The sequence below is a fragment of the Centrocercus urophasianus genome, unplaced genomic scaffold (genome assembly GCF_019232065.1).
Source record: "Centrocercus urophasianus isolate 14NV4802_14NV808 unplaced genomic scaffold, USGS_Curo_1.0 seq_26, whole genome shotgun sequence".
NCBI classification, from domain to species: Eukaryota; Metazoa; Chordata; class Aves; order Galliformes; family Phasianidae; genus Centrocercus; species Centrocercus urophasianus.
This window is the reverse complement of record NW_024884822.1, coordinates 14,758,602-14,782,919: the sequence shown is the minus strand read 5'-3', so window position 1 is coordinate 14,782,919 and position 24,318 is coordinate 14,758,602. Positions and strand designations below refer to the sequence as shown.

The 24,318-nt window shown below is 43.8% G+C and overlaps 1 protein-coding gene across 3 annotated transcripts; it reads right to left on the bottom strand.

Moving 5' to 3' along the window:
* Positions 1-5,581: 5,581 nt before the first annotated feature.
* Positions 5,582-23,483, bottom strand: RAD50 (RAD50 double strand break repair protein). Of its 3 annotated transcripts, none has more exons than XM_042826467.1 (26): positions 23,438-23,483; positions 22,672-22,818; positions 22,254-22,337; positions 21,863-22,014; positions 21,064-21,252; positions 20,755-20,959; positions 20,170-20,298; positions 19,774-19,939; positions 19,103-19,296; positions 18,359-18,565; positions 17,441-17,623; positions 17,082-17,239; positions 16,357-16,532; positions 15,660-15,897; positions 14,625-14,814; positions 13,884-14,010; positions 13,455-13,648; positions 13,256-13,366; positions 12,625-12,717; positions 12,428-12,541; positions 11,599-11,726; positions 10,582-10,806; positions 7,964-8,049; positions 7,378-7,520; positions 6,305-6,438; positions 5,582-6,031 (listed from the first exon to the last, which is right to left on the bottom strand). In XM_042826467.1, exons 2-26 carry the CDS (start codon positions 22,798-22,800, stop codon positions 5,845-5,847), a joined length of 3,942 nt encoding a protein of 1,313 aa, XP_042682401.1. In that variant the 5' UTR covers positions 22,801-22,818; positions 23,438-23,483; the 3' UTR covers positions 5,582-5,844. The 3 variants fall into 3 exon arrangements, with proteins under 3 accessions (XP_042682401.1, XP_042682403.1, XP_042682402.1); XM_042826469.1 differs by having other exon boundaries at positions 21,064-21,249; XM_042826468.1 differs by lacking the exon at positions 23,438-23,483 and having other exon boundaries at positions 22,672-23,007.
* Positions 23,484-24,318: the final 835 nt, after the last annotated feature.

Here is a 24,318-nt window from a genome sequence, read left to right as displayed (position 1 = left end):
TGCAGCTGGGGTGCATACAGAGCTGTGTCTATCTGTCCATCCACCCCAAAGCCATCTCCTGCAGGAGAAGCTCTCAGCTCTGTTGAGCAGGTGCAGGAGCCAGCATCCCAGCGGATGGGGTCGGCTGTTGGGGTCCGGGTGCCTCAGGGATGTGGCGTCATGGGGCATGGATGTCTCTGCACCCACAGACCTGCGTGGGGAGCGTGTGTCACCCACCCTAGGGCAGATAAAATCATTCCTTCAAATATTGATATGGTAACGTGAACTCGATGATGGGAAAAGCTGACGTACCGATTGGGCTCGTGTGGGTGGAGAACGAGAACTTGAAAGTGGAGCCCGGTTCTGAGAAGTGGGGCAGAGCTGGGGGGATTCTGGGCTGGGGGGCGTGAGGGAAGGGAGCTCAGAATCTGGCGAGGTCTGGGAGAGAAAGAACGCTCATCCTTGGCTGGTCTAGGCATTCACTCGCAGTGGTCACGCAGCACTGAAGGAAGCGTTCAGATGCTCAGCGCTCGGTGCTGGCTGTGCTCCCTCTGCTCATCCCCAGGGCTGAGGGCACACGGGCACATCAGGCTGTGACCTGACCATGGCATCCTCAGGGTCACGAGGGTGCAAATGGAGTGGGACCAGCTGAGCTGCATCTCCTTCTCATGAGGGCTGTGCCCCAAGCACAGCAGCTGGAGCTGCTGCTGCTAGGGCAGCATGAATCACAGAATCACAGAATCACAGAATCACAAGGTTGGAAACGACCTGCAAGATCACCCAGTCCAACCACCCTCCCATTCCTATCAGTACCACAAGCACTAAACCATCTCTCGTAGCTCCTCATCCAGGCGCCTCTTGAACGCTACCAGGGACGGCGACTCCACCACCTCCCTGGGCAGCCATTCCAGTGCCTGACCACCCTTTGAGAGAAAAAGTTTCTCCTAATATCCAACCTAAACCTCCTCTGGTACAACTTCTGGCCGTTTCCTCGGGTCCTACCATTTGCCTGGGAGAAGAGGCCAGACCCTTATGCACCACAACCTCCCTTCAGGAAGTTGTACAGTGCAATGAGGTCACCCCTGAGCTCCTCTTCTCCAGACTGAACAATCCCAGCTCCCTCAGCCGCTCCTCATAAGACTTGTGCTCCAGACCCCTCACTTCATGGAAATGAGCCCAGGGACAAGCATGCATTGGAAACCATCATTCTGAAATGGAAAGCATGCAAAATGCTGCTGCTGCCTCTTGTTTCTAACTCAACAAAGTTGTTCTAGGTTGATTTGGGTGGTGCTTAATCCTTGCTTTGCCCCACGAATTGGAAAGATGGACAATGAGTACAAACTCTGGATGGCACGGTCGGACTTTTCCATAATGGTGCCTCTGGATGGTGACAACAGAGGACAGCAGGGTGGCTACACATTCAGTGCAACCCTGCAACCTATCCCAGGTAGAATTGGAGCACCTGCATGGCCAAGCAGGGCGGTGCTGCAGGCACGGAGCAGCACTGGTGGCAGTGGATGGGCTCAAGGACCCAGTGGAAGGAGCCAGGCACTGCCAGAAGCTAAGTCTGATTTTAGAGAGTGCATCTCCCCTGGGAGCATCCCCTGCTTGCTCCTGGCTCTGGCAGTGTGATTTCAGGTGGGCTGAGTCTACGCCCTTCTGTTCAGAGCAGCAGCCTTGTGCCATCTGCCAGTGCTGTGGGTGCCGGGCCGGGCTGGGACGCAGCATCCCTGTGTCAGTCCCACCTGCACTGAGCAATAGCTCTTCTGGAGGGACACGATGGGTTGTCATTAAGAAACAGTGCTGCAATTCATTGGGTGCAGGGGGTGATATGAGGTTTAGGAGCAGCGGCCTGTCTCTTCTGTGACCTCAAGGCCTTGATTTTAGACAGCGTCGATCACCATCTTCTCATTTCCAATAACATCCAAACACTCAAAGAAATCCTCGGAGCAGCCACGACAGGGCTGACATTAGGGCTGACAATAGCAGGAATAGGGGAAATGGATCCAAGTTGAGGGAGGGAAGATTTAGGTTGGATGTTAGGGGGAAGTTCTTTACAAGGAGAGTGGTTAGGCCCTGGAACGGGCTGCCCAGGGAGGTTGTGGATGCCCCGTCCTTGGACGTGTTCAAGGCCAGGTTGGACGGGGTCCTGGGCAACCTGATCTCAATGTGGATGTTTGGTGGCCCTGCTGGGCAGGGGGGTTGGAACTACATGATCCTTGAGGTCCCTTCAACCCGGGTGATTCTGTGATTCTGTGACATTTTTTGGAGGCCATTTTCTCCCGCGTGCCGCTCCTTAATTTTAGAAAATGGTGGAGAACTGAAATAAAACATTCTATAACGTGAAAAAAACCCCCCGAATGTGGGTCACTGTATAATATGGAGCATCAGCACATACGGTATCTCTTCCATCAGTGGTTGAGTTTACAAACGGAGGATTTCAGGCTGTCTGCTGGGGGTGGCTGCAGCTGCCCTGCAGCTGGAAGGTGAGTTGTGCTCCAGGGGCCACAGTAGCACCGGCTTTCAGCACGAACCCAGTTACTTGGAGCAGGATGCAGCCAGAGGAAGGAGAGTTTGCAACCTGCACCAGGTTTCCCAAAGGTGTAACCTTGCAATGAGCAGAGACCAGAAGCGCTGCCTCCTGGCAGGCTGCCGATGTGGTTGGTAAACAAACCGTCATACTGAAATAGATGAGATGTGATATTTGCTGTGACATTTTGCTGCTAACGAAGCTATAGGGTGACATTAAATTATTATACTTTTGAAAGCATAATCTATTTTTGTTGGGCTCATTTGTGGTATTTATTTGTAGACAACTGCATCTTTTTTTGTGTGTTCTAGTTTTTAGTAGTGTGAAATGCATAAAGCATTTTGGATCCCCAAACACAGAACCAAAGGAAGTGTTGGGAGCATTGGTTTTCCACTGCCAATATAAACCCCACTCAGAACGAAGGCTGCTCAGACAGGGCTGGCTTTCAGGCCATTTTTCTCCTAGTGAACGTGTCACCTTGCCATCTAAGTGCCAATAAACCAAAACTAAGCTCTGCTGGTGATGCACGACGTGGTGCAGAGGTGATGGCGGTGATGGGTTGATGGATGGGCGAGATGATCTTAGCAGCCCTTCCCAGCCTTAATGATTCTGTGATTCCCAGTACTTTCCTTGGGTGCTGCACCATGAAGACCTCAACCCAAAGCAGATTCTCAGTCCTAAAAACATTCACCAAAGCCATGGCAGTGGGAGCAGAACTTCCCTCCCCTTCCCCATCCCCCTCCCAAACCACTGCTGCCCAGGAAGGCTGCAAACCCACCTCCCCTCCCGCAGGCTGAGCTGCCAACACTTGTCTGTATGGACCAAAGGGGCATTCGGTGCCCTCACAGCAGGGCTGCGTGCTGGCATGGCTATGCAATTATCATCCTAGCAGCAGCAGTGTTCTCTGAGCCCATTGCTCTCCTGCCCACCGACAGTTCTCTGAAACCAGGTGAATTATTTGTAATTTTCTTCTTGGTTCCTCAGCCCAGGTCTGTCCGCGCGGGGCAGGAAGCGCACGCAGCAGGGATGCCCTTGACGTGGCGCCGGGGGCGGCTGACTGCTTCCCCTTGCAGATGAAAGGTGTGAAAAGCATCACTGTGTTTTTTCATTACTGGAGTACTGACACCTGATAACAGACAGGTTAGTTTCGTTTCCCGCCTTGTTCTCTGATTTTTTTTTTCCAAGTCCTGACAAAATCCTTCATCTCCGAAATGCACACATGCACACTGTCTGCAGCCAAGGATCAGAGAGAGGCTGGTATAACCAAAATGCACCCAGACTGCTTCAGAGAGGATTTGCAAACTGTGTCTTTAACCTGGGGACAAAAAACAAAGCATAGAATTCACGTAAGTAGGGGAATGCTTCAGAAGATAATGTAATTCTTCATGAGCTGGGATGTATGTGTCATGCAAAAATAAGCAGGTAGAACAGGAAAATTTGTGAATTCAAAGTCATTTGGTTCTGTTGATTGTATCTTTAAGAAAATTCCCCTTCAGGAAGTAATGCTAGAGTCAGTGAAGCTTCTCAGTTAAAACTGCAAACGCAATGTATGTTAGTAGCATTTTCCTCTGCCTTCTTTCTTCCCCCACCCCAAGTTCGGCGTTCATCGCCTTTTCAGGGGATCGGTGAGAGCGTAATTGATAGGAAGTCCCATTCATCTGTTTATCTTTGAGTGGTTTCTCAAGTGGCTGGGGCACCTTGGCTCTTTAAACTCGCATTTTCAGAAAATTCAAGCGAAAACAATCCTTAGTTTGAGTGCTCAGCTCCTGCTGCTACTCTTTACGGCAGCTACAGCCAAGGCCGCTCAGCTCTGGTCCCATACAGGTCTCGGGAACATCAACTACAGAGACATACAGGTAGATCCAGGGCGCTGTTTTGTGTATCAGTTTTGGTACAGGTATTATCCAGATACTTCAGCAGGTGCTGCTCCTGTCGTGCTACACAAGGCTCTGCAGGACCCTCCGTGTCAGCACGACCCCCAGGGCCCCGCAGCCACGGCCGCCATCCCTGCGGCAACGCGTGGGGCGGCAGCTGCCTCTGTCCGTGGTGCTTAAAGCGCCCAGCGCCGCTCCTCCTCAGCTCCGCTGCTGTTGGAAAGCGCTCCTGGTGCGTGGGGAAGCGTGGGACAAAGGAATCCCTGCCTCCTGGAGCAGGAAGAAGGCGGCGTGAAACATTCCCAGGTTCATTCCTGCATTTCCCGAAGAGAAACTTGCTGCTCAAAGTCAGTTTTGGTAGCGGTTTATAGATTCTGTCTCTGAAACTGAGTCATTCACTGTCATCTCAGGTTCAGATAACATTTGGTGTCTGCAAGAGACTAAAGAGCTCTAATTCCAGCTTCTGTTAGTACACTTACGCCCAATTCAATCTCGAATAGATGCTCCCTTATTTGGACACAGACATCACAACCCTCAGGGCCTGTGTGACTTCACAGACACCACATCTAAAAGCTCAACACTTCTGATGATCAGGCCCAGTTGGATTTTTGGCTGCCATTCTATTTGGTAGGTTCCCTTTGGCCATGAGTTGCTGCTGTACCAAGGCAAAGAGACTCAGAAGAGCTCTGAGCAGCACAGGTGAAGCTCAGCCCTCCTGCAGATTAACTCTCCAAGGCGTTTTTGTTATCATTTTCAGAGAACTTGTCTAGATACTCCGAAAGATAAAACCATGACCAATTAATCCAGATTTTGCCGTAATTCCTATAAACTTCATCATCTTCAGCTAAATGACAGTAAACGGCAGTTCTGCCCACAATAAAGAAAGAGAATATGGTTAGAATATGCTTCTGTCATCCATTCACTCATCTAGTCAGAAGGGACTTTCCTTTATTCTTAAGGAAGGTATTATACTTCGTGAAGATTCTGAGCAAGGGTACCTCACAGAAACAACAGCAATGTCCTTTGTGAAGGCTGTCAGTTTTCTGCAGCCCAGGAAGGCAGCTATGAACAAACTGTGGCTAGAGATGTGAATCCATCTTGAACTTAACATAAGAGAGTGATGGAGAGCAAGCTGTATGGTTTTGATAAAACTACAGCCATTCCAAAGAATCTGCAACCAGATGTATTCCAGGACATATACAAAGACCACCAACACTTTATTTTCACTTTTAAAGCATAAAATGTATCTAAAAGGTAGCTACTTCCTATTCGTTACATTCTCCCAAATAATGATGATATTCAAACCAGGTCAGAAATGCACACAGATACCAAGTTTAAATGTATAATAGTTTCAGAGGCCAGCTAAAACCTTCACGATACCACGTGATACGAAGACAGTATTTTCAGATGCCTTCCTCTGAGTTCTGTAAGCCAATCTGTAACACACATTGACTTAAAACATTAATGAACATATGAGCCAAGGGAGCTGACGCTGCACTTCATGATCTCGGAGCACTGATCAATGTTCTTCTTGATCCTGTAGAAGGTTTCCACATATTCGGAACGGCCGAGGAGTTCCACAAAATCTTCATCGTGGGTTATCACCAGGAGCTGAAAGTTCCGTTGTCGTGAGCGGCTTTTTATTATCCTACAAAGACAAGCTATTCAGTGCACATATATCACATTCTAGTTTTAGTACTTCTAGTTTTAAGTACTTCTTTTCACTCACGTTAAAAAAGAAACAACACATAAGAGCGACACCCCCCCCAAATTACAGAAGAAATATTTTCCTCTTCCAAGTAAAGAACAGAGAATCTATTGCTACTGCCCTGCCTATGTCAGCAAAGACATACAATTTACTTCTGCTGATTGATAATAAAATTTGAAAAGTATCCAAGCCTCACAAGAAGAGATTACTTACTCCACGAGGGCATGTGCAAGAGATTCTATATTTTCTCGATCAAGATTGGTAGTAGGTTCATCCAGTGCCAATATGCCACAGTTGAGGCAGAATGTTTCTGCCAGAGCGAGACGGATGATGAGAGAAGCAAGTACCTGAGGAACCAAAAAATCTCAGTGCTCATAGAGAACCCTTGTGTAACATCCTATTTCTAATGCCACGACACACTGTGACTTAAGTTCACATAACAACGTACTGACGTGAGCTAATTAGTTATTGAAGAACTACATTAAAACTTGAATTGAATTGAAAGGTCCATTCTACAAAGTACTATTGGAAAACAGGAGAGAAGTGAAATAATCAAAGTCCTGGAGATACTGGAGCTAAGGATGCTTCAGCACTGCCATCAGCACTGCCTCTTCTCACTGCTGAAGCTTCATCCCAACAGTGCAAGGAGGGTGGAAATCTGCATCACCCAGCTTGAACTACTGACCTCACACTCCTTACTAAAACTGAAGATGGTACTATTTAACAGCTCACATATTAGTTTGGTATTATCAGACCTCATCGTGTTTTTATTAGCTCCCATGAATTAGTGAAAATCATAGAACGCTTGATGGAAACAGGGCTAGCAAAAATACTTTCCAAACATAACAACTACTGTCATCACTGCTCACAATCAAAGAAAGATTCTCAGAATATCAGCAAAGACACCATGAACAAGTTTCACTCTCATTTACATAACATTTTAGCATAACTGCTTAAGGAGAAGATGCATCTTTGCCTACTGTGATGTTCTATAAGAAGTTTTGGATTCCCTCTGACATTAGTACAGAGTTTTCAAAACAAATATGCTTCTACATGCAGGTGAGAACTTGACAGCATTTTTCACATCCGAGAAACAACGCCGTCACATCTCTTCACAGAAGACCTTTTCAAGATTTACTGCTGTACGCATTGTAAAATGCTGTGCACTGTTTTGCTGCATTCCCTGGTTTCATTTTCTGTGACCATTAAAACCACCTGGACAGGGAAATGTAAGAGAGGAGACATCTCAAGGCGTGGCTGCCAAATAACTCACAGACACTCATTACCTTTTGCCCAGCACTGCACCTTCCTCGCATGTCCAGCGCCGTATCTCCCTTTATCATCACTACTCTGTAATTGTAACTCCTTCTTTTATCAGATGCTGAAATGTTCTCATCTGCATCAGAACGGATTTCTATATATTCAATATCTGAAAATGGAGACAGTTTTTCCATTGTTAAACATCTTTAAAAATGCCATATCATTAGATGGCTAAATTATATTAAATTGAGAGACACAGCACACAGAAGCTACACAAATCTACTTGTAACTCCCACCAACAGATAATACTTTCAAATGATTTCTGTTTTTAAACTGGAGAAATAAAGGTGAGAATTTGACAGCAGTTTCCCTGGCTCAAAGAAACCTCAACTTGGGAAGACACGGAAAAAGGAAAATTACCTCCATTTGTCACAGAGCCAACTACAAAACGTGTAACAAAAAGGACACAACAGTGGTAACCAACAGACACAGCCTTCTGAAGGGAACCAACCATTTCCACCTCCCGGATTTTCAATAGTTTGAAGAAACAGTTTTCAGTATGCAGTGCTGAGTATAAAGCAGATCCACAGGGACAACACTACAAATACACACCTTGTCCTCTGTAGGTACTTCGCCAAAGGTCGCGGATTATCTTGTTGATTTCTTGCATCTTCATGCTATGAAACGTCATTATTGCTCTAAAGAGGAACAAAAAGCCACACATTTTGATACAAGCCACTGCAAACTACTATGGGCTACAGGAGAAGGGAAAAGCTCCCTTTCCATTCTCTAAATACTTTCACTAAGAGTATACTGACAACTCATTCACCTTGAGTGCAGACATGTACAATTAATTAGCTAAATGGGTGTCATGACTAGAGCTACCTTTCTCTTCAGCAGCGAGAGTGGCACAGGATATCATTTAAAATGTTTTAATTCCCCAACCAGAATTATCAACAAGTCTTCTGTCCAGAAACAGCTGAATCCTCAGGAAAGCATTCAAAAAAGGACACGATGCTACTTTTCTAATGCACTTTTAAACGCAGTGTTTTTAATGAAACAAAAAGGAAAAAAAAAAAAAGAAAAAAAAAAAGCTTGCTTGCTTGATGCAAACAGTTTCTTTCCAAAAAAAAAAACCAGGTCTGCATTCAAAAGTAATTCTGAAATTGACTTCTTACGCGTACTTTTCCCACTTCCCCTCTTACAGGAATCACTTCTACCTGTTCTGAGGAATACTGAAGTCTTGACTCTAAGAGGATTAGTTAAGTCTGAAGAAAGAAAAAGCATGCTCTACTATTTACTTGATTAAATCCAAGAATGCATTCTTCACCAGCAACTATCAAAAGCCTCTAAGCATTAAATCAATAAAGATCAATAGATAGCATAAAAGAACACACAAATGTCATGTTTTCCCAGCTGCATGTACAGCTTTCAGTCTCTGGCCATTAGAGTTAACATTTCGTTTCACTGATTTTTCAGACGATTACCAATAAGTGATGCTTATCTATTTTTCTTGAAATTACAAGTCTGCCTTCCTGTTTTGCCTTAAATAGAAACAATAGATGGCCTGATACCACACAAAAAGAGTCTGAATTCTAAAAGGGAAATTCTTGGATTGCATTTCCATTTAAGCTGAAAGGAAGGAATGATAAAAGAACAGCTTACACCTTCACAGAATCAATTCTGGACGGCTTTACGTTCAAATACTAAATGCATGCATGTTGTCATTAAGGCTGATTAAAGCAGAGCTCCTCTATACCCCACTGTTCAACAGCCTTTGAGACCCGACTTTCTGAACTACAATCTCCATGACTGCATTTAGCTTATCCTCCAACTTGGAACTCTGTGTGCCAAGGCTTTATTCTGTATGCCCAGAAGGTGCTCTACCTTGTATCTCAAACTGCTACTTGGAACTTTCACAATCATTTCCTCTGCCCCTTCTCTACGCCATGCAAGACTTAAGAAACCTTTATCAACCTTTCTCAGTCACTTCTTTTCAACATGGAAACTTTTTATTGTTCAGGGTGCTGTATATTTTACTTTCTATTTGTTTACAGTGTTAGAGATGCTATTTTTGGTCGGTCAGTCCAAAAGCATGAAACAAGCTTCCAGGGGAAGCAGGAACAATCACAAAGTTCACTACACTTTCCATCCAATGCAAGTTGCACTTCTTTTCATCTCTGCTTTCTCTGATATAAGTACAAAACCACCCACACTGGAAAAGGGTAAAAAACAAAACCAAGCCTCACCTCTGTATTGCAACATTCTTTAATGCAAACACAACTGTTTACCTGTAAAGAAGATCATGTGGAACAAGAAATCTACATGGCAGATCGTATGTATGGTATGGTATGAGCAGAATCAGCAGTGCTGGGACACACACTTACAAAAGCTTCCCAAAAACGCCTTCAAGTGGGAAGAACAACTAGAAAGCAATAGGGACAGAGGAACAGCCTGAAGGTTCCTGGCTCTTCCATCAGTTTTCATTTAAAAATGAAGGTGAATGTGTTTATGGTCTAGAAATCTTCCAATCACCAGAGGCAGCAGAGCAAAAGGTTATTTCATGCCAGGATTTCAGCACAGAAGGCACAAATGTGTCATGTGTTGGGTTCATTTCCCCAATGCCTCTCTCAACGTGAATTGCTGTAATGCAAATATGACTCCTGAGATGTACAAGCAGTACTCAAAAAGGGTCCTACAGAGACCTGAGAATAAAACTGCAATGATCACTGAACTTACCTAAATCTACACTAAACTCCAGTCAACATCACACCAATGCACTTTTTAACTTTATATACTCTACAGAGTTCCCAGATTCTACCAAACCTGTGCAGTCTGTAGCACGTTTTCATTCATTCACTTTGCTTTCAGGAATCAGCTTTCTTCAGAAAGCAGAAAAAGGAAGGTTACAGCAATTGGTTATTTAGGCTAAATGCAAAAACAATGGAAGTAACACATCAGTGCACAGCTTGCTATCTTCACACAGCAGGGTGGCTGAAACCAGATGATCACTATGGTCCTTTTCAACCCAGGTCATTCCACAATTCTATGATTAAATATATTCATTTATTAACAGAAATAATTAAACACCTCAAAGAGTTGCAACAATTTACTATTTCTACAAGTTCTCTTAGGAAGTTTGATACTGCAAGCTGCTTTTGCATCAAGGCTATCAGTGGTAATGAAAACTACACAAAACACAAGAACTAACCTCACACAACAATACTTACTTATCGAGGGCCTTGTAATAAATGTCCAAATCTTTGTTCACCAGCTCTGTTGTTCTCATAATGATCATCATCTCCCTGTGCTTTTCCTCTGCATCCTTGAACTGTGACTCTCGAAGCTCCTTTTTGAACCGCACAATCTCTTCCTCAAATCCACGCTGCCGGCCCAGTGCAACGTGATGGTTTCTTTTCAGACCTTCTATTTTCTCCTCCAAATGTTTCTGCTCGCTGCCAAACCACAACTGATCAATAACTCTTTTGCATGTAGTGTCTCTCAATATTTTGAACAAGGTTCTAAGCTGTAGCACCTTTCAGACAGCAGCTCGTTCTTTTGCACACATAAAGTTTGTAAGTCAAAATTACAGTATTAACGTTGCTGGAACTAAGATGTAGTTAAAATATGTTCTTAGCAAACTTAAATATATTTCAGTCACTATTCTGAATGGGAAATTATCACACTCAAAGTCCAAAGTGCTACAGTTGACTTAATTGCAGGAATTCCATGAGGATACTGAGGAAAAAAAAATTCAAGGAACAATTGGGCGCTCTACCAGTTGGGTAAGCTAAACAAATAGTTTGCATGTAAAGAGCTGAATGGGGATAATTCCTTCTCAAAAACGTTTATCATCTCAATATTAAGCTGCTATTAAACTACAGAAATAGACACAGACTTTCCTGCTGAGACCTATCTGAGAAAACTGCAAATAAACTATCCTCAACCAGAGACATGCTGCCTTTTGAATGTGGACTAACGAGTGGAAATTGTTAGAAGCAATGGCTTAGATTGGAACAGGTTATGTGCGTAATTAGTAGATAGAAGAACTCTGTAATTTCACCAAGTCATCTTTGTTGTCATGGGGATCATACGCAAGCATGAGTCTGAAGGAGGAAGCAGTCCACGTGAACGGGGAGAAAGGTACAACTAAGAACACAGGAAACACTGAGACACAGTGAACACTGCATTCAGATATTTAATGAATTCTTACACAAAACATGCTGCTCTGTTCTGAAGATGCTTACTTTTTCAGCTGTGGGACTTTCATTTCTCCCATCTCCTTGACCAGTTGTTTTATATCGTCTTCAACTTTTTTTAGCTCTTCATTCCGCTGCCTCAAAGTAAGATTATCCTCCAGCCATCTCTCCTGGATCTGTTTCCACAGAAAGCAAGAAGTTCTATCGAGTTTCAGTGTATCAATTCTCAGTTACAAAGTCGAGGGCTGCACAACTCAACAACATGCGCTGAGCACAGAACAACCGACAACACTGAAAACCATCACAGTACGAACTCATTTTGTACTAGAAGCAGGGCATGTGGAAATCAGCATATTTCAATTTGAAAAGATACTTGAAATAGTTATCAGATAAACCTAAGAGTGATCCTGTGTGTGAATATTAATCAATGATACAAGTGAGAAGATCGTGTGGCCCCCAAACTCAATTGCAGAGGTAAGAGGAATGCACCGCTCCTGTACAGAACGTGAGCAGAGCTGGAAACACACACAGCAAGAATTCTGTGCACGAGACCAAATCCAAAGTGACAAACTACCCCTGGTACCTTCAGTGAAAAACACCTTGCAGCAGCCTTCTTTGAGAAGGCAGGTTATTTCCCACAGAAAGCTGCTTTGGAAAAGGCTGGCTATTATCACAGTGGATTTAACTCTCTTGGAAATGCCACAAAATGGAGATGTTTTTGTGTGTATATAAATCACAGGAATTCTTGTTTTCTTTTTTAAGCCCAGTGCCCCACACAGCAGCCACTCTGACCAACAGATCATTAAATACCTCATGTGCACCAGCAGACTGAAATCACTTCAACTACACAAAGGATACTCTCAAACAGTGCACCTACTTTTTGAGTGTCAATATCCTGCCGAATAACTTCCATCTCTTTACTAATCTTTTCCTTCTGTTTCTCACAGGCAGCTAACTGAGAATTTACTTCATCGAGTTCACACTCCTTTTGCTAAAGAAATAAAAAAAGAGGTGTATTATTTACGTACACAAATGCTTTTAAAAGCAGATTTTTATTGATTGTTTTTAGGTTACCTTCTTATATTCTTCCTTTCCTTGTTGAATATAGCTTTCAATTTCTTTCATGTACTTATTTATATCTTTAACTTTCTCTTTTATGCCGTTCATCTGCAGGGAAAACACTTGAAATGAGTTGCAGGCTCACAGAAGTGACTTATCACTTACATCACAGATAACTGGCCAACACTATTTGCAAGACACAATGCCTTATTGTAATTCCCTTTCATTTACCAACAAAATACTCTGACTTTTGAAACCCAGATGCTCCTTCATGCTGCTTTCCAAAGTAAATGGTAAATACTCATTTGTGCTTAGACAAGAGGAACACCTGAGAAAGACAGGTTTGCCTCTTACCAAGGGCAGCTCGCAGCCATTCTTGCTGCTCCTCCCAGATCTACTCATTAGTGACCTGTGGCACCAAAAGCCCTCAATATTACCAAAGGTCCCCAGAAGCCTTTCAGTAGACCACCCAAGATTACATTACAATTGGTGATGCTCCTTTTTTTCCCCTAAAGTTCCACAAAACAAAAGCATTAGCAACAGCCTCTGCTGTTTCCTAAAAGCCAACTTGTTATCAAGGCTTCCACACCCATGCCCCCAAACCAGCATGTAATCCTATCACCCAACCAGTCAAATGCAAACAAACCTTCTCTTGTATTTCTCTATTACTTGCAGTCCTTTTATTAATTAGATCCTCCTTGTCTTGCTGCAGTTTTTCTAAAGTTGCATCCAGAGGAAATACCTGTTCCTTTGCTTCCTGAAAAGCAGTTAAGAAAGCCCTTTTCATTTTCACATTCTGTCAACGACCAACAACGACCCAACAAGGGTTTCTCATTATGTCCTACCTTGATCTCTCTGCATAAGGACTGAAATTCAGTGGTTAATTCCACTGCTTGTTCCTCCAGTTGCTGACGACGCTGCAAGCTGCTGGAAATCTGCAGTTTCTCTGCTCTGAGTTCATTCACTGTACTCTTCAGCTCCTGAATTTGATTTTGCTGGTCTTGTTTCATTTTCTGATTTAACTCAATTTTGCTAGTAACTGCAGATAAAACCACACACACAGTGAAACGTCGATACATTATTAATGACATTTTATGTCTTCCGTATTTAAGAAAGTTGTTATGCCTCCCCCAGCAACAACCAACAAACAAGAACTATGAGAATATGGTTATTTCCAAACAGAAAATAAGTAAACTAAAATTTCTACTTTAACGACAGCAAGTCAGAATATTGTTTGCAATATAAAAACGAAATACCAGACTTGTACGACCCACCTGTATCCCACAAGTGTTTTTTCTCTTGTTTCTCTTGGCTTACTTGCAGAACAGTTCTATTTAAATCGACCCCTAGCAGCTTAGCCTCCTGCTGAGCAATTTTTCTTTCAACGTCCCTAATATCAGTCTGAAAGTAAGATGAAAGTGCTGCTATTACTATATTAGTGTTTAACAACAGGCTTTTCTTTCTTTTCTTTAATCTTTGGCACGCGGAAACAACCTGGGAGCTTGAGGCATGTATGACTCAAAGCACCTTCAAGTGCACCTCCTCTGCTGGAGCAACATCACATCATTAGCACAGGGTTATGTTAGCCCACAGGCTGCTGGAAGCTGGCATCCCTACTGGTGAGAGGAAATTAGTCAGTATGGGCAGACTTCTGAGGTACCCAGGCTACCCCAAAGGAGTTACACATACAACCTGTCTCTGCAACAGGAGAACTGTTTGACTTGTTTCCTATAATCTCTGCCAACACAACAGATGGATTGACATGATGGGTCAACAGTTGGACAACGTGTTGATGGTTGGACTAGAAGATCAGAATGGTCTTTTCCAACCCTGATGCTTCTATGCTCTATGATTAGCATCAAGATCAGCTATGTTATGCTGTCTTATAAACTATTTTTACGTGTTTGAAAAGTATTAACTCCTCAAATTCTTTGTAGTATTGTTGAATAACTACTTAAACACTTGGCAGCAAACAAGTGTCACTTTACATATGGACAGAAATTACAAACACGTACCTGGTACCTTTCCATGAGAGTTATGTCCTGTAAACATGCATTAGCACCTTCCTTTTCAGACAGAACTGTCTGCAAAAGTGTTTCCTGTTCTTCTATCTCACCCTTCAGGCGTGCAAAATCCCTGTTCACAGTCTGCAGCCTGTTCCTCAAGTCTGGTATGTCCCTTTCTTGGAGTTCCACTACAGTTTGCCTTAAATAAAACAAAAATCCAGCAGTGTAAGCTTAAGACCACAAAATCTATTGAATGAATTTAGCCCAAATAGTATCCCCTAAGGCAGGTGAGATTTAAAAACAAAACCAACCAAACAAATCAATCTCTTCTGGTTTTTGGTATCAGTACAGCAAGTGCTACAAAAGGGCCTACAATCCACTGCACAGGAGTGCCCTCTTGTGAAGGAAAGGTCTACTCACTAACATAAGTTCTTCAATCTTTCCAAAATAATGGTCTGCAAATATCTCAAAGTCAGAGCCTCTGATCCACTGGCAAGGAACCTACCTGCACTCTAAATTCCTCTTCTTTTACTCTAGAACTGGATCTTAGGATAAGGAAAAAACCTCAAGGCTCCCACAGAATCAAGATTTTATTAAATAGTGGTGTTCCCATTAAATGGTTCACTTCCCATTCTATGAATGCCATTTCCACTTCAGCGATTTTGAGAAACTTATTTAAGGTGTTGTGGTGTGAAACCTTTAGAAACAGCAGCCACCAACCTGCCCATTTTAAACTGTAATGACAAAAAACAAGGACAACTGCTCCTGTATGGTGTAAATGACTGGTCGAAAAGGAAGTATACAACCACTTCTGTCTCACTCTCATGAGAAGCATCAAAGGATCAGAAATACCAAAATTATAAGGTAGTTTAATACTGCAGTCCAAATGAGCAGAGAAGAATTGCTGGGAAAATATTTCTCTCGTGAATGAATTACCTAACCCTAAAATCAAGCATCCCAGATGTCAACGTAACTTGTAATAATCCAAAAACAAGAACTCCAAAGAAAATGGCTTGCAACAACACCACTTGCTAAGTACTTTACCTAATTGGTCTAAGACCCATCATCTCATCACGTTTTTTCTCTCTTTTTTTAAGCTCAGACTCTGTTGACTTCAGTTTGTCCGGGGCGAGACGCAGCTTCGACTGCAGGTCACTGATCACATCTTGCAGCTCAGCCTCCGTTTGAAAAACTCTTTGGCAAACTGGACAACACGACTGGTTCTCCTCTGTCAGCTGTGTAATGAACTGTGAATAAACTGCAGTGGCTCCAGCAAGCACAGCTGGTTTAAAAAGAAACAGATGATGTTGGATATATAGCACATAATAGGTCAAAATTAGGTACACCTTTACCACAAATGAAATAAAATTATAACTGAGATCACTGAGATAGGAAACTAAAATGGCCCTACGCAACCTGGTCTGAATTCAGGGCTGTCCCTGCTTTCAGCACTGTGCCTGAGGCTCTCTCCAACACAAATATTCTATTTTATTAAACCTCAGCCATCTCTCGATAATTACCAGTGAAAGTAAGTGCTCCCATGATTTCTTCTGGAACTTTCTCTCAGAGAGCAGCTGGCCCTGTGGATCTAACCCACTATGCCACACTGCCATCTAATGCCACACTGCCAGCCCTGTACTTCTCTTCACACCTGGCAGAGTCAAGAGCTCAAACATTTCCTTAGTTTTGTGAAGGCTTATATTTAAAATGAGCAGAAATGCAGAGCTTCAGGCAAATTTACCTCGCTGCTTTGAACTTCTTTCAATCTCATCTTGCAGTTTGTTCAGGTTACTGTCAAAATCTTGGCTTCCACAAACATCAAAAAGCTTTGCTTCATAGCTGGACAATTGTTCTTCTTTCTTTCTTAGTTCAGCACTGATGTAATTTTTCTGTTGCTCTGCTGATGCCAGTTGTTTGCTAAAACATCAATGCACAAACTCTTACATTAAAGAAACACATCCTTATGTTTGTGTTCCATACTTCTGAATTATGGGCTGTTCTTAGACTACAAATTCTGCCTCTTTGGCTCTGTGGAAATTTAACTATCACTGCACAGTGTGTTGATGTCTCCTAATTCTTTTATATAGTTGAGTGAAATCAGGAAGTTATCGACCATTCTGCAAGTCGTAAGAAAGCCAGAGGGCCACCATTTTATTCCCCAAAGCACATTCATTCAGATAGGATGGCATAAATAATTAAAGGTGTATTAGAATACTGTGTCATCTACTTTTAGTGCTGCCTTTGACACACTTCTAATGTCATGTCTTGCTTTTATCAACCAACACAAACCATACTGGCTACACATTATATATATTTTGCAGACTGCTTTCTTTCATTTGGAGGACATCTCTATAAACAATCATGAATTAAAGTAACAAGCACGTTAATTATGCTAAACTTCCCAACACTTAAATTCACAATTGCATAAATACTTCTGGAGACACAATCAATTAAGCCAATACCTACTTTAGCAGGGCATGTCTATTCCTTGTCTCATTAATCTCAGTGCTTTTGCCATGAAGCCAGTCTTCAAGTTGTTTTTTGTTTGGAAAATATCCCAGCAGTAGTGTCAGCTCTTCGGAATGCCTCGATTTTACTTTTCTAATCTGCTCCTCTTTGTCTGCCTTGAGAAATAAGGCATTTTAAATTAATGTTTTCATACGTTCAAGTTTATGCCACTCAAGTATTCATAGAGGAAATGGTTTCCATGAAGTCACACTGAAGTTTTACACACAAAAAATACATGATAAAAAGACACACATATCCTGGAAGAACTGCATTGAGATCATGCCACTTCCCTTTCTTTGAAACAATAGAAAAATTACTTTGTCTTTCTTCAGCATCTCCATCTGGGTAATAGTTGTGGTATGCAGATTCAGCTGCTCCATCTCCTGGTCCAACCTCCGAAGAACTTTGTCCAGGTTGATTTTCTCATTCTGCAGAGTTTGCACTTCCTGTTCCAGAGTTTCTACATTGCTGTTCCTCTCAGCTTTCTCCAGCTCATGCTCCTAAATAAAAAAATAAAAGCCCAGAAGAATTATATAATCACAGCAGACAATAAGATTCTAACTAAAAGGAAGCAGAGGAAAGTTCTTTAAGTTGAAGGAGGAGAGATTTAGGTTGGATGTCAGGGGAAGTTCTTTACAGAGAGTGGTGAGGTGCTGGAACAGCTGCCCAGAGAGGCTGTGATGCCCTGTCCATCCCTGGAGGTGTTCAAGGCCAGGTTGGATGGGGCCCTGGGCAGCCTGGGCTGGTGTTAAAAGTGAAGGTTGGTGGCCCTGTGTGTGGCAGGGGGTTGGGGATTCATGATCCTTGAGGTCCCTTCCACCCCTGGCCATTCTGTGGTTCTGTGATTCTTTAAAACTGCCCAGCAGCATTTGCTGTTCAGGAACAATACGAGATTTGCAAAGGACACATGCAAAATGATAAAGGCTGTGATGCTTTCATAGGAAATGTACAGCAACGTTCTGAAATGTAGCAAATCACAACGTTTCACAAAATGCAGTGCTTATAACCAACTAGCCTCTTTCATAAGCAAGTTATCTGGAAAAAACACATCTAACAGCACTTATTTTTCTGGGTCAGTAATTTAAGACCATGAAAATCTTCTGGTATCTACAGAATCCAATGATACCACAGCCATGGTTATCACAATACTGACAACTCCATGAGCTGAAGCAATATATTCTAAGCATGCATTTCCACTCCAGACTTGTATGAACGTTTCAATCACATGAACTCACCATCTTTATGATCTCCTGATCCAACTCCATTATTCTGTCTGAAGAGCCCTCCAACTGACGCAGCTCATATTTTACATTCTTCAGTTCAGCCTGCCTCTTACTTTGAATGTCTGATTTCAGGTCGATGGTTCTCTCTAATCCAGTCTTCCTATCTCTGATTTCATCGATCTGTTTTTGTTTCATTGCTTCTTTCTGTGTGAACTCCCTCTGAAAGCCAGCAGCAATACGTTCGTTATTTTCTCCGTATGAAAAACACAGCTTTCAAACTGCTCCTTCACACTGGTTTGTAAAATAGCCACAGTTAAAATGCAAGGCATGGAAATAGTCTGATACTGAAGCACTTTAACAGGAATGTTTTTACATAAGAAAATGTGAACTCATAAGGGTAATGTTTTATGACATTGAAACTCCACATTGAAGATAACTTCAAAACAAAGTTGCTTGTTTTCTTACCAACTGCCTATTCTAATTCTTTCTTGCTTGCTTGACATGGCTGCTGAGAAGGAAAACCAACCTGCAAAGCTGCCTGCTCATTGGCTTTGGCAATTCAGATCACTCAAAACTAATTTTTGTGGAAAGGTTCAAACACCTCATAATAAAAAATACAAGAGCAAAAAAAGGTTCCAGTTCCCCCTTCCCCCCAGCACTCCTTCTGCCAGAACCACAAAGACACACCTGGACTAACAACAGACTAATAACACAATATGGAACAATAACACAACCCAAACATGACAAAATCCTTACCATCAACTGATTTGCAGCTTCTGTATCACTCTTCTCCCTCTCTTTCAACAACTCATGAAAAACAGCAATCTGTCTGTCATTAAAAGGTGCTTGCTCAAAGCCATCTAATTCCAGCTGTGCTGACAAGGACTGAATTAGGGAATCCCTCACTTTGATGTGCTCCTGGTGACGATCTGCTTGCAGCTGTAGACGACCTTCATGAGGGAAGAAAACTCACCATGAATAAAGTCCTCTGACTGCCCCTACAGTAAGAACATTACAGGTTCAGCTTCCACATGCTTCTTGGTTGGAATAGATGCAAACAGTCGTAACTGGCTAGCAGGCATTTTCCTAACTTATAGCACGTACAAGCTCAGACAGCAAAAACAAACGTGTTGAAAGTCACCAAACTGACAGTGTTTTACACCACCAAAAATCATCTGAGTACTTCTAGAAAAGATGCCCCACCTGAGAACAAACGTACTGCATGCTGCAATTGTAACTCAGAACAAGTGCACACTAAAAATCCCAGAGGAAGGATGCTGAGGTGTGGTTACCTGTGAGATCACACTGACCCAGCACCAACACACATTCCTGGGGCTTTGTCCTTTCCAAATATCTGCAATTCTTATCAAACCTATTTCAGATCTTAATGGCATGAGAAATAAATGCAAGTTTATAGACCAATGTACCTCGTTCAATAAGCAGCTCTGACTTCTCATTGTTAAACCTCTGGCATTCTTTAGAGGCTCTATCTAATTCTCGCTTGCAGTCTGACAACCTCTTCTCCTTTTCCTTCACTGTTCTCTGGTGGTTCCTGTATCTGTCCCTGAGCTGTTCATCTGTTCCTTGAAAAACCTGCTCTCCAAACAGAAAATAAAGTCAGCTTTTAAACATGAGTTTATAAACAACACAATGATGTTCAAAAACAACAAGGGTTTTAGAATAACAGAACCCAAGAATTATCAAGTGAGCCACTTGGGCAACGGAAGTGTTCTTAACCAGCATCTGGTGCATAGCTCATTTGGTAGCAAAAAGCAGACTGATTTTTCTGCAGAAAGCATGGCAGCATGGAATTGAAGGGCAACCTTTTCCATTTTCTGTTGCAGATCTTGATTATCCTTTTCCATCTGCCTCCTCCTGCTCTCCAGGGCTTTCACATCGTTGTCCAGTGACATTACTTTCATGAGATTCTTCTCAACTGCTGCCAGAGAACTCTGCAAAGGAAAGAAGGGTGCAAGTAAGAAATCTCATTGGTTTATGATGCTCTATGCAATACAGGACCCTAAAGTGTAAAACTTTCAGTGTTATGAAATACTTTGAAACAAAAAAACCCCACAATTTTCATTCAGTTTTAGTTACGGTTCACAACAGTTTTATGGGCAACAGCTAAATATTAAACAGAGATCTTTTAAATTAAGATACAAAAACCCACCCCAGTGCTGCTACAACAGTTTCACAGACTGCTCTCATGCCTCCAACATCTGCATACAGATTAGAGCAGCATCTGAGCTTTGCTGCTTAATTCTGCTGCAGAATACATGGTTAGTTAACAACATAAATGTGTATGGTTTTAATCAGGACACCCCTCCGGCTTTGACATTTTGCTCTGTTCTTTTTTACTTATGTGTTGTTTTATACTAAAATCTTAATGCAAGTAACACACAAACTACCTTTAAAGGGTCAAGCTGACTCTCAATAGATTTTATATTCTCCTTAGAAGCAGACAGCTGAGCTTCTGTCTTGGCAAGATTGTCCTGGATTTCCTGGGCTTTTTCTTTATTCTGTTTTAGGTATTTCAGTTCTGTCTGACACTCCTTTACTTTCATGCCTTGTTTCAGCCGTACTTGACGGAGAGTTTCCAGTGCTTTAATATACCTTAAAAAAAGAAAATAAAAAGACATCACACAACTGTCAGAACCTGTTGGCAACACAGCCATCACTACTGACGGATGGAACGACGCCTCAGGACAAAGAAAAACCTCGTTGCTGAGAAGATCTCATCAAACTTTTGTTTCAGGGCCTTCCCTTCGCTTAATGGCCAGTTGGATTCCTCTTGGTGGCAGAAAATGACGTTGTTCAGCACGGACTTGGAAACGCCGAGGGCACTGATCATCTCCCGATCAATTTCTGCACACTTGGAACTGAGGCTGACCTTCTCGCCATGCCTACTGAGCACAGAAAGAAAAGCCACAGAGTTATCAGCAACTCTAAGTTTTTTTTTTTAATTAAGAACAACAACAACACTACAAGCATTTTCCATTGTACTGGTTACCAAGCTTGCTAAGAGTAACAATTTTTAAAGTACGTAATTGCCATTTACATCATTGGCACTTCACAGTGAACCTTTCTAGTCGAGCAGTACACATCAAAAAGCTCTGCAGAACCACCAGAGGGAGCAAAACCAATTTTGAATAATAGGCAAGTGAACACACTTCTTAAACAGTGAAGACTGGAGTTAAGCATGGGCTGACCGTGCCCTGAAACTGAAAGTGGTGCTACAGGAAGTACAGATTGCATCTTCCATGCAATGCTACTTTCAATCTACATTATTAGTAATACGACTCTCAAATAAACACAAGTCAATAGATGCCAGCAGTTCTTAAAACAATGGCTTCCCAACCATTTGGAGATTTTGAATCAACTGATAGATCAAGTGCTAGAACTCCAAACCTTTCATCTAAGAGCACAGGCAGCAACTTTGTGAAGTTTTCTCATTTTATACATAAAAATATGCAGCTCTCAAACCGAATTTGACACTGAAGTCAGTAAAAAACTTACCTTGTTCTGGTAATGACCCCTTCAAGTGTTTTAAATTCTGTTTTCTTGCTTTTCTGGGTACAAACCATGGATCGTTGGACAGCTACGAGCTCGCCATTCACATCTCGAAACTGCAATCGAATCTGAGCTCTCACATCTGTTTCGTTGGCAACCTTCAGTAGAAACAACAAGAGAGTGAGTAAGGAAAACTCTTCTCAACCTCCAAATGAGTACCAGCCCTGCCAGCTTCTAGAAACCCCTACTTCTGTTTTTCTTGAAATAATATGGTCAGCTCACGTCTACCAAATCCTTGAGTATCCCTATTTTCACCACAAGCCTGAGTGCAGCTGGGGTTCTTACTGAGGACTACACATGCACTAAATCTACTAGATCTAATCACTGGGGCTTTTACCTTCGGGTCATGAACAAACGAATTTCCTTTGGTACCAGGAGGGAAATCTCCAGTGGAGATGTATTTAAGGCACTCGATGATGGTCTGAGAGAACAGAAAGAAGCACGTAATTAGAACAATTCAGAATAAAAAAGATGGGCAACATCAAAACACAGCGATAACCCTAAATACTCACAAATAAAAGACAGGAGGGGGGGGAGAAATAAGACACGACATTTCACTTCTCAGCACCATGAGAAGATGTTTTGCAGAAGCAGTTTTTGCAGGCACGGTGGGGACGGGGCGATGGCTGGGGCAGATGATCTCAGCGATCTTTCCCAACCTTAATGATTAATCATGCTAATTGGCACCACCGGTTTCCTAAGAAAAGCACCACGTGGGACTCGGCCGGACCCAGGGCTGGCAGCAGAGCTCTCACCGTTTTCCCTGCGCCGTTGGGTCCCACCAGAATAGTCAGGGGATTAAAGAAGGTGATAATCTGTTTATCTTTGTCCTCCACACCGAAACTCCTCACTCCCAGGATGCTCATTTTCTCAATCTTCGCCATTTCGACAGAGCTTCCCTCCTTCCAAAACCAGAAACGCAAACGTCACAAACCACAAACACAAACGAAGCCTCGAGAAAACGCGGGCATAACCCTAAAAGAGGGCAACACGAGCACGAAAGCACGGGGTAGGGCTGGATTAACGGTCCCAGGGCTCTTTCCCGACCCCAGCATCCTCCAATGCTCGGCGTGCGCCTCCCCGCAGCTCGGGGCGCGCACGGCTAAAGGCGCTGGAGGTCTGGGAGCTCCTCAGCACTCAGCCCGGCCTCGGACGAAGCAGGGATTTAACAGCGGCAGCAAAAGGCAGAGCCCCGCGAGCGCCCGGGAGAGGAGCAGGTCTCATCACAGCCCCCTCCGTTACATATTTTGTTGTTTACTATGCTTTCCTGCCGCCTCGTTCCTCACAACGTCCCGCCCCGCCACGTCTTTGCGCAGTCTGATCGCACAGCCGCTCGATCCGGGGCATTTCCTGCAGAAAGCCCGCGGGGCAGCGCCCGGCAACGGGGGCTTCCCCACCGTGCGGCGGGGGTGGGAGTTTTCCAGGGAGAGGAGACGGCCGCTCGGCACCGCCGGGCCGGGAAACGGCAATGGGGCCAAACGCCCCCCCAACACCCCCGGCCCGCTCCCACAACGCGGTCACCTCCGATCCCCGCCGTGCCGCAAACGCCCCGCGCCGCCCCGGCAGCCACCGCGGCCGCCCTCGCTCCGCCCCGGCGGACCGCCCTGCCCGTGCTCCACAGCGCCCCCTGGCGGCCACGCGCGGGGCAGCCGCGCAAAGAGCGCGCTGTTTTCCGCGCTGCTCCTCGCTGCTCTGCGCTGCTCTTCGCTGCTCTTCCAGCGGTTCCCTCCACCCCCGTGCCTCCCTTCGCTCCCCTCAACCCTTTGACTCTTCCCCCTTGCTCCTCACCACTCGCACAGCCGCCCTCCTCTTCCTTTTGTCCCCTCTGCACTCTCCAAAGTCCCGAGGGCCGCCCAGTGGCACCCAGCTGTTTTAACCCCCGGTGAAAAAGACATTTAACGCTTCTGAAAGAACTGAAAGCAGTTCTAAAATAATCATTTATTAGGCTTTTTACGGTGTTCCCAGCCTTCAGTCATGGCCTGGTGCATCCCAGCAGAGTTGCACAAAATGGCAGCAGAGTCCAATGCCAACCCCGTGCTGAACTCATCTCCAGCATCACTCTGGACTGAATCACTCACTGCTGTAATTAACAGAGCCAAAGGATGGTGTCTGTGCCTGCAGCGGTCCAGCTCAGTTGCTTCAAGCTCAGGCCAGGCAGATGAAAACCACATTTCCAGCACTGGCTTTGATTACCGCTCCCTGCCCATTACGCACCGTTGAATCAAAACCAGCGAGAGATAAAGAACAAAAGGGTGGCACAGCATCACCAGCCCTGAGGCCACCTGGACCCTGCAGCTGTGCCCGACCTACCAGTAACTGTGAGTGCTAGCGAGTATTTCCAGCGCTGAGCCCTCAGGGCTGTGGGTGAGCGGTGGTTCACCACGATGCTGGGTGATGCATCC

What these genes read in the sequence shown, in the direction of transcription:
- RAD50 (XM_042826467.1), bottom strand. Translation starts at nt 22,800, where the DNA reads ATGGCGAAGATTGAGAAAATGAGCATCCTGGGAGTGAGGAGTTTCGGT. An exon ending in ATGGGTCTTAGACCAATTAG is followed by an intron (nt 14,815 to 15,659) that starts GTAAAGTACTTA and finishes GTTTTATTTAAG; the next exon opens with GCAAACTGTAGTGGAACTCC. An exon ending in AGGATATTGACACTCAAAAA is followed by an intron (nt 11,727 to 12,427) that starts GTAGGTGCACTG and finishes CTGTGGAAACAG; the next exon opens with ATCCAGGAGAGATGGCTGGA.